Below are 10,451 nucleotides of genomic sequence, written 5' to 3'. Positions count from 1 at the left end.
AATTGGAATTTTTCACACACAAGCCTTGCTATATGAGCTCTCAAAGCATATAAAAATTATACGGCTTAAATGTGAAGTTGGGTGCAAAAGAATACAATTAAATCCTCTGTCGGGAAAAAACGAAATGACTTTCCGAACAACCCGGTAGTTATTCTGACATAGTTGTTGCGGTTATTCAGTAATAATAGTTCGCCCACGCCGCTTATTGTATTTGGTATGATCATTTTTACTAAATTACTAGGCTTGTTCGCCGACCGACTGAAACAAAAGCCACGTTATTGCCCGCAAGAATTTATTGACTCGATTAAGCGTGGGAATTTAAAGAAAATGAATTAATTTACAATATTGTTAATGTTAAGTAGGTAAGCTTTCGGATTTTCCATTTTTTTGTTGTTGTTTAATAAATCACACGAGCAATATTTCAAGAAGAAACGAACAAATTGATTAATCATCTTCATCAGGTTTACATAAAATCCTAATTCTGTTATCCATCAATAAATAATTAATTCTCTAAACTTGCGTAAACCGATACTATCTACAATAGTAATTATTTGAAATGATGTAACTGGCAACCTTATTACAACCATTAGTTTAAATTTCGCACTCGATTGACTTTAAAACAGCACATAATCGACATTGGCTTTGAATATTTTCCCGTAGCCAACTTGTTTTTGTCTTTCTCTTATTTGTTCTTTAAAAATAAAACACGTTTCTGTTCACATTACGAACACAAATGGCATATTTTACGTTGTCATGTCAACAGATACTTAATTACAAATATGTCGGCTCTTATTAAGGATATTCATGCATTAATTATAACATAGAGTTGAACTTTAAACCAGTTAAAGGAGGAGATAGCCTGCTTGATATTATTAAAAAGAAAATGTGTACACTGAGTTTGTTTGTTACCATTTCACGCTTTAACATCTCAACCGATTATCATGAAATTTTGTGTTCGTATTGTCAGGGGTGCTTAGAAGGGTATAGAGTATCTTTTATCCAGAAAAAGAGTACTATTCTCGAGGAATAGAAAAATTAGTTTTATGTGGTCATCGATGATCTCTGACAAGTATTTAGGTTGTAGAAACTAAAACTGCACTTTTTTTGTGAGCAAATATTCATTTTACTTTTTTAAAATGATGTAAGTATTGGCCAAGTTAAGAAACAGATGTCTTCATTCTGATTAAGTAGACAGCAAAGTGTTATTTAAGGCGACCTATCACATACAAAAATGAAAATGCTGCTGGTACTTGTTGGGCTGAATTTAAATGAAGCAAACAAACAGATTCAAAGAATATCAATTTTTTGCTAACGAACTTAAATATATATTTTATGTTCGATAGTTGAATGATTCTAAGGAATCATGATATGTAAAGATTTAAGGAATAATAGGAACCAATAATATTATTTTGATTATTAAAATTATTTCAAAGTTATTATTGTTTAAAAATTAATTTCGTAAATGTAAAACTTGTCTCCTTCTTTTGTTTACTTGTATACTTTTATTGCAAGTTAAATATTACTATACATATGTACAATAAATAAAGTCATTTTGTTTAGAATAATACTGTATATCACAGATAAATTATGCAGCTATTTGACATACCTACATTGGGTAGATACTTTAAATTAATAAAAAAAAAAGAACAGGTCTTGGACTAATTTTGCAATAAATCAAATCGCAAAATAACTATCACTAATCTTAAATGATTTAGTGACTAGTTTTTTAAGGACAAGATACACTTTCTAAAAAAGTGTGCTAAACAAATAAAAAAGGACGTAAATTATTAAAAATTAAATCGTTTCGAATGGTGGTAGTATCATGCCTTATTGAGTGACAGAAGAAATCGTTAATTCGAATAATTAGTACGTAATTTATAAGTGGTTATGAATTACAGAATCAATCAAGGAGTAATATTACTGGAATACCTAAATGTAGCGTAATCAGGACGATAGAGTGGGTGTGTTATGTAGGGTTGTTCGGAAATTCATTTCGTCTTTTTTTGTGGAAATGGAAGACAGTTTTCGTATAATAAACAAATACTTTATTAAATTATATATTGACCGTTCTGGTCCAACACCTTTTGCCATCTTTCTGGTAGTAGCATAATTCCACGCTCATAAAATTTTTGGTCTTTGCTGGCAAAAAACTGATCGAGGAGGTTTTTGACCTCCTCATTTGAGGTGAAGGTTTTACCGTCTAAAAAATTTTGGAGTGACCGGAACAAATAATAATCCGATGGTGCCAGGTCTGGAGAATATGGTGGGTGTAGCATTGTATCCCATTCAAGCTGTAAAAGCTTTTGGCGAGTGACCAAACTTGTGTGAGGTCTCGCGTTGTCTTGGTGAAACACTACACCTTTCCTGTTGATTAGTTCTGACCTTTTCTGTTGAAGTGCATCATTCAGTTTGTCCAGCTGATGACAGTAGACTTCCGAATTAATCGTTGTGTTATCCGGTAAAAGCTCAAAAAAAACGATTCCTTTAAAATCCCACCAAACAGACAGCATCACCTTTTTTTGGTGAATATCGGCTTTGGAAATGGTTTGAGCCGGTTCATCTTTTTTGCTCCATGACCTCTTGCGTTTGACGTTGTTGTATACAACCCATTTTTCGTCCCCAGTGATGATGCGCTTCAAAAACGGATCATTTTCGTGACGTTTGAGAAGCGAATCGCAGACGTCAATGCGGCGACACAGATTTCTCTCTGTGAGAACATGGGGAACCCATACATCGAGCTTCGAGGATAATCCCAGGCCTTTCAAGTGGTCATAAACTGTTGAATTTGATAAATTTAACCTCAATCCGATCTCACGTGTTGTTATTCGCCGGTTCACATCAACTAATGCCTTTATCGCGTCTTTATCAGCTTCAACCGGCCTTCCCGAACGTGGTGCATCTTCGACATCAAAATTGCCGGATCGAAATTTAGCGAACCAGTTCTGGCACTGGCGTACTGTCAACACACCTTCTCCATACACATCAGTCAATTTCTTTCTGGCTTGAACAGCATTTTTACCCTTTCTGTAGTAAAACAGTAAGATATGTCGAAAATGCTGCTTATCGCTCTCCATATTTAAAAGGGCACCAACCAAAAACTACTGCGTAGAATTAATTGGAATTTTTCACACACAAGCCTTGCTATATGAGCTCTCAAGGCATATAAAAATTATACGGCTTAAATGTGAAGTTGGGTGCAAAAGAATACAATTAAATCCTCTGTCGGGAAAAAACGAAATGACTTTCCGAACAACCCGATAATATGAGAAATATAAATAGTGTAATATCTTGAGATAAATTGGCATTGTAAGGTAGACGATCGAAAAATTAATATATAAAAGTATATTATATCGTATTATTTTTCAATTTATCATGTATCTGTTTTGGATTCCAGCATCCTGCATAGACTTCCGAAGAAACGAAGCACACAAATACATTTTGCCGAACTTGAACGGCGAAGACATTTGCAACAGCATCAATTGCACCTCGAATGCCAATTTTGGCACCGTGAACTTTTACCTTTACAACCGATTCAACCCGGACATCCCCTTTCTCCTAAACGAATTCAATATAAGAAACATCAATCCTTCTTTGGAAACGAAAGTAATCCTCCATGGTTGGAACGAGGGCTATAACGCTACATGGGTTATAGACATGAAAAATACCTTCTTATCAGTGGGAGATTATAACATAATACTGCCTGATTACTATTATTACACCAGCCAAACTATTATGATGGGATGTTGCTATTCAAGGTCGATGAGTGAAGTGATTGGGTACTTTCTGGTCCAATTAACCACCGAAGTGGGGTTAGATCTGAAGAAATTACACATTATTGGAGCCTCACTAGGTATAAGTATAAGATTAGTACCATTTCAGTACCATTTTTGGGACACAATTTGGTACCAGGGGTTAAAAATGGTATCCAATCAAAATAAACCTTTCCGATTTTAGGAGCACAAGTGGGAGGTATAGTGGGGGACGCAATAAAGACCTACACCAATGGGATTAAAGTCGCCAGGATAACTGGTTTGGATACGACTTATATGATCTTCCGGGGAAGGCCCGTACAAGATCGATTAACTCCTGACGATGCCGATTTCGTGGACATAATCCATAGTAATTCCGGAGACATGGGTTATCCAGACCCTCACGGTCACGTAGACTTCTACCCCAACTGTGGAGTAACGCAACCCCAATGCGCAAACGAAACAGGTAAATAGGTAATTTTCCATTCAGTCCTTTTGTACCACAACCCCCTTTTGTTTGCAGGCGCTATTAAGTCCCTCTGCGACCATTCCATGTCCCACGTCTTCTTCAACAGGACAATATATTATCCGACCGCTTACGTCGCCGTCGAATGTCTGTCGTGCGATGATTATTTCTCGGGACGTTGCAGTGGTAACAGAAGGGTGATAATGGGCGAAAGCACCCCTACAACTACCAGAGGTATTTATTTCATCGAAATCTACGACGATCTTAGACCACTGATCATTAACGCTATCAACGCCGGTGAATTTGACGATAATCCTCCACCAAGTCTCCAAGGAAACGAAATCTTGGAAGAAAGAAGGTCAAGAATGGGCACGGGCACCGGAAACGACGGTTTCGGTTTCGATTTTCTCACAACGACTTCGACCACGACAACCACAGAAACCCCTGTCTACAGGAACCCTTTCTATTTGAGCAATTTAAGAACTCCTGGGGGTCAGTACCGAAAAGGGTTGTACGGATTAGGTTCCAATCCCGATCCAGCAGGTGACAGACTTCGGGCAGTGGCTGCAACATCGACCACCACATCGACGACTCAAAGGTCTCGAGGAAATGCCCGGTTTGACGACTCCTTCTTCGACAGTTTCGGCGACAATCAAATTTTCGGAAGCACCAGGAGGGTCAACCGAATGAGGGGAGTCCCTAGCTTCATGAGAACATCAACGTCTAACAGGGGTTCATCGATTGACAACCTCAGCGTCCCCTATTACAACACCCCTGAGATTAAAAACTTCAACCACAATGCAGCCTTGCTTGGAGCCGAGTCGAAAGCTGATCCGTACGGATCTAGCACTGGTTCTGGTACAAGTTACGTCCAATCAAACATCAATGGTTACAATGGTGGATATGCAACACCATCTCCTTTGTCTTCCTTTCAAAACCCTACACAATCTTTGGATCTACCATCGGGAAACCCATCAGTTTTCAACGAAAGATACCTGGCCAACAGGTTCAACTATTCCCTTGACGATCCAATTGGACCAGGGAACTTACCATTGGGTGGCACGCAACCAAACCAACCAGTGTACCAGAATAGCGCTTTCGTAAATCAACAGCAGTCGACAAATCAAAACAATTTAAATGTACGGGGTGTTCCCAGAACAACGTACCAAAATTCGCAGACGCAATTGTACCAAGCGGAAGTCAGCGTGTGGAGAAGACAGAACTTCAGACCCAATGGGTCTCCGAGAAGACCAAGCAATGACTATGAATATGATCCAAATGGAAATCAACAAACGTTTCAGTTTTACACTACGTACAATAACAAAAAATAACAACGGTAAATAAAAAGGAATAAACCATTGTAAATAGTGTAAATTAGAATGTTTTCTTGATATTAGATAAATAATTTCTATTGCAACTGTTATTGTAAATTGTATAACTCTATATCCTTTACAGGTACTAAAAATATTTATTGTCCATTACATATTTTTTCTGCAGTGCGCTTTTTCGTGTCTCTATTTCCTGACTATTTTTGTAAATATTTATTAAACATAGTTATCCATCTAATAAATAATGAATAAAGACTTCGTTTTTGACCACGGTCTTCAATGTGTATTAAACAAGACATTTTTGTACCAAGAAATAAATAATATTTTGCACGTTTTTGAAATTATTGTGTTTTCGTTTGTTTGTGGATGTGTCAAGCAATATGTTTAAAAAAAGAGAAGAAATTGTTCAAATAAACACACGGTGTTGAAAGTAATCGAAGAGACATTCACAGAAAGATTGGAGGTAAGTAAGTGTTAATTACAAATTATGGGCATATTCAAACTTTTGACGTGACAACGTCTTATAATCCGATGGAGCCGGCTGCACGCACGAAAAAACATGACTCATGCGGCGTTACCTCGCTCTAAGGCGTTCCATTTAAGGCTTGAAGTGCAAGCGAGAGCGCGGAACGAGCGACAAAGAGGCACAATCGGCCTCCGCGTTCGGCAGCGTTCGACATCTGTCTCTCTCCTACTTGAGTGAGCGATGCGTCCGCGTGAACAGCTGCTATACAATAATACATTTCCATTTGCCTCCTTCTCTATATCCATACAAAATATCTATCAAACAAATAAAATTAAAATTTTCTTTTGAAAAATGAAACCATTCCATCACTATTTTCTTATGACGTTGTCACGTTCAACTATCGTCAGTAAACCGACTTTACAGACAACCGATTTTCTTTAATAAAAAATGTGCTTAATAATATAATTAAATAAATATCACAAAAATAGCAATCTTTAAAGTAAAATCTAATATAAAACGTAGTAGATTTTCTGCTATCGCATTGGCATAATTATCTAGTTAAGTGGTAAGAAAAATATTTGGTTTGGTTAGGTTGGGTAGTAGAAATAACGAAATTGAATATATCTAACAAAAGACGTTGAAACGTTTCGCTAGTTTAATTATGGATAGATAGTTTTAATTTTATGATTAAGTAGTTATTAAACGTAAAAGGTGTTTGGTTTTGCAAACACTTATAAAATCTAATATTTTATAGAGGTAGTTTAAATAATTAAATCCAGTACCTAGCAAAATTAATCCATTTTAAATCGCATTTGTTGTTAAGTATTACATAGGCTTGCAGGTAATATAATAGTAACGTAACCTTGATTATATGCACCGCAATAATTACACCTTTTAGGTCACTTCCCGAAAAAAAAAGGAAAATGTTTATTACCTTAAGTCATAAACAGAAATATACACAAAATACTTGCCTGATTTACTTCAGAAATATCCAATAGGTAAGTTCTACTTTTACTAGAAACCATAAATCCATTTTCAAATCTTTACAACTTTATGACACACTTTAAGTGTATAGTTATAAAACAATATTTGTTATCTCAAAATGACTGTAAAATATTGTAGAAATTAAGGTAATTTATACTAAAAGTAACCACTGATTTTGTAGTAAGAATTGACATAAAATTTTCACATATTTCGGTAGACTAAAACCTTTTTTTAATACAAATCTCAGCAATGTTCAAATAAATAATTTCGGTTTTTAAAAGATTTATAGACGATAAATATATTTCTGCATTACCAATAAGTATTAAAGAATAAGATCAAGAATTGCTTTATAAGGTGCTGTACAAGGAGTTTTCTCAGTCCATGGAGAAAGGTCACGGACATGTGTTGCACTATTTTCTGAATATATTTGGTTTATTTGTAGTGTATAAATATAACNATTTTAAGGGCATGGCAGGTTCGGCTTACGGAAATTTGTCGTAATTAATTATGTTGTGTTAATTTTGATGCGGAAATCGTATGTTCGGTTTGTTTTTGCTGGTTTAGGGAAAGAAGAAAGAAAAAGCACAGTTGAAATATTACAAAAAGGGCTCAAGAACATTTAATCACTTAGGTAGATTAATTTTAAGTATCTAAATATATGTATAAAAATGTTTAAGTACTTAATTAATATTTAGTTATGAGGAAGAAAATTAATCAAAAATATATCACATAAATAGAATAAATAATATTTTGCGATTAAGAGAATGTATTAGTTATCTAGAAAGAAAAAAGCCCAAAAATTGTATTGTAAACAGTATTACGTCATTTGAATAAAATATTTCGAATTGTTGAGCAGTTTTCAAGGTATTTCAGACATTATAACTGTATATGATCAGTAATTATTATTGCAGGAAGAAGTTGATGCAACTTTTGATCTGTTTTTTGACTACAAACCAGAGAATAGTATCTACTAAATGTTATTAAATTATGCGATAAATATTCATTTGAAAATTACATATACATATTTTTTCTGAATATATTTGGTTTATTTGTAGTGTATAAATATAACTATAATTAGTTAAAGTATGTAATTAGTAATATTTATTGGTGTATTTCAGTTGCTTTTCATGTCACACATTTTTTTGGGCTATTTTAAGTTTAAACGTAAACACAAAATATAATTAAATATTATCTTTTTTGTTTCCTGTACCCCTACGCATAGAAGAATTGCATTTAATTAGTTAAAGTAATTTTTCTTAACCAGTAAAGATATGTTACGTTATATATACAACATAGCTAATCGCAAGACAAATTCTTGATCTTTGATAATAAAATGTGCTGTAACTACGTAACTGTTTATTAAAACAAAAAGGTACTTAATAAAAATGACCTATACAAAAAAATTCGGTGTACAGCGAGCAAACTAGAGCAGTGCGTAATTTGCAAGTCTAATCATGGACTTTTGACATTTCACCAGCCGAAAAAAACTTTTTCCTTTTCCTTTTCTTCTCTTATTAGGCAATAGCAACTTGGGCGTTGTTTTTTAATCATGTCGTTAAATAATTCAATAGGCATAGACATGTAGAAATCACCCATGTGCATAATAATAATAAGTACTTGACGCCTATATAAAAAATAAGGCAATTTTTAGTCTTAAATATTCATAAATATCACGTAATTTTATAAATATAGTTGTTCTGTAAATTAAGAGACCTAAATCAAATTTTTACTAACTTTTCGGGTTCGTCGTTAGACACCTGCTGTTGGTATCTCCAATATTTTCCTGAATAAACCGGAAACTAATGCAGCCATCAAAAATGCTTCATACAAAACTTTTTCTACTATTTAATTACTATTTGACTGCACAAAAACAAATTTGAAAACTTAGACCTTAAACGGACAATTTCGATTTAAATTTTTCCGGGTTCGTCGCTTGACGCAACGTTGATCTCTCCTTACATTTCCTTGAATAACTCGAAAACGAATGGGACTAGCGAAAAATTTTTCAAACAAAAGTGCTTCCACTACTCAATAGCTATAACTCTGTATGTAAACGACTTTGTTTGAGACAACGTTTCGCCCAAAAAGAGCCATCTTCTGTCTTGATGTCAGCAGCTCATACTTGTGCGGGAATTAAATATAAAATTAAGGCAAAATTAGTCGTAATGAGGCACTAATAGTTTATACGAGGGGATAAAACAATTACTAAAGCACTTATTGCCGCTTTCTATATCTGAACACCTTGTAAAATATATGCCTATTGTAATATAAGCGCATTTAGACAGAAAATCAGATTAGAATTTGTGTGTCCATAAGGAAAATGTTAATAAAAAAGTGTCGATATACTGATAATATACATATTTAAATGTCAAGTGTGTTGTGACAAATAGCCAGAAAATTTGGGCTAAATGAAAAAGGTTAACAAGAAATTAAATTCGAGCAAGGCATAGACATTATATGTTGTTATTTCTTTGTTAAACAGTTTTCATAATGAAATTGTGAATCAGGTAATGACATTGGCAGTTATTTAAAATATGTGTAGTACAGAGTGTTTAGAATATCTTTGAAATCCTTTACAGATCAGTGTCTAAGACATACCTACTAACTTAATCCTTTATATTCGATACCAAATTTAGAATTTTATTCACAACACTGACTTTCGGTTATTGCAACTGATTTTGAAAGACGAATTAGCCAATAAAAATTAGTGTTAGTACTTGTGTCAATGTTAAAATTTTCGAAATTGACTGAAACAAATGGTCTGGGTGTCTTCAAGTGAATTAAATTTTGGTTCAATATGAACTTAACGGTTTCAAGAGCGATTATTTCTAATTTATATGGTACATTTTACATTTTTTTGACCATAATTTTCATTCAGTTAATAACTCAATACATAATTAGTTTGATATTAATACCAATAAATATTATATGTCATCATCATAATAGGGTCATCAGTTTTAAGACTGGTTGGACACGTACCTCCACTCTTTCCTATCCTGAGCTAAACCCTATTAATTTTCCTTTATTATACCTAGTTGTGGATTTTTATCATGTTAATAAAGTATACTAATTATTAATTTCCGTTCTTAACGATTAAATAAAAATTTCACTCAATTTTTCCTATTATCAAAAAACATAACATAGATATGCAATGCCACAAAAATCATATTTTAGATTAAGTTGGATTTAAATTAATAGTATCAACGATTTTTTTAGCACGCGGTAGAGATGAATACTTAAAACTCACACACGTAGCAATCAATTACTTTCATACAATAACTAAGCAATAAATTTAATAGTGGTCAATGAATTTGTGGTACTATTAACATAATTAAATTACTATTTTAGATTTAACATACATAAATCTCCCAAATCGTCAAATTTAGCATAATTTTGTATATTTAATACATAATGAATGTTGAAATGTTCTACATCTGTTTAATATTTACAGACAACCG

The 10,451-nt window shown here is 33.7% G+C and overlaps 1 protein-coding gene across 1 annotated transcript in view; it reads left to right on the top strand.

The window, feature by feature from the left end:
• The window catches only part of LOC108744988, a 12,160-nt gene extending 6,276 nt beyond the window's left edge, over window positions 1-5,884 (top strand). The window contains exons 2-4 of the mRNA XM_018480989.1: window positions 3,395-3,850; window positions 3,955-4,215; window positions 4,273-5,884. Of these exons, the coding sequence (XP_018336491.1) occupies window positions 3,395-3,850; window positions 3,955-4,215; window positions 4,273-5,546 (1,991 nt within the window). The 3' untranslated portion in view covers window positions 5,547-5,884. The remainder of the gene's footprint in view (window positions 1-3,394; window positions 3,851-3,954; window positions 4,216-4,272) is intronic.
• The last annotated feature ends 4,567 nt before the right edge of the window (window positions 5,885-10,451 follow it).

The sequence above is a fragment of the Agrilus planipennis genome, unplaced genomic scaffold (assembly GCF_000699045.2).
Source record: "Agrilus planipennis isolate EAB-ADULT unplaced genomic scaffold, Apla_2.0 scaffold42, whole genome shotgun sequence".
Lineage (NCBI taxonomy): Eukaryota > Metazoa > Arthropoda > Insecta > Coleoptera > Buprestidae > Agrilus > Agrilus planipennis.
Note: the sequence above shows the minus strand (reverse complement) of the source record. Positions and strands in the feature narration are given on the sequence as shown.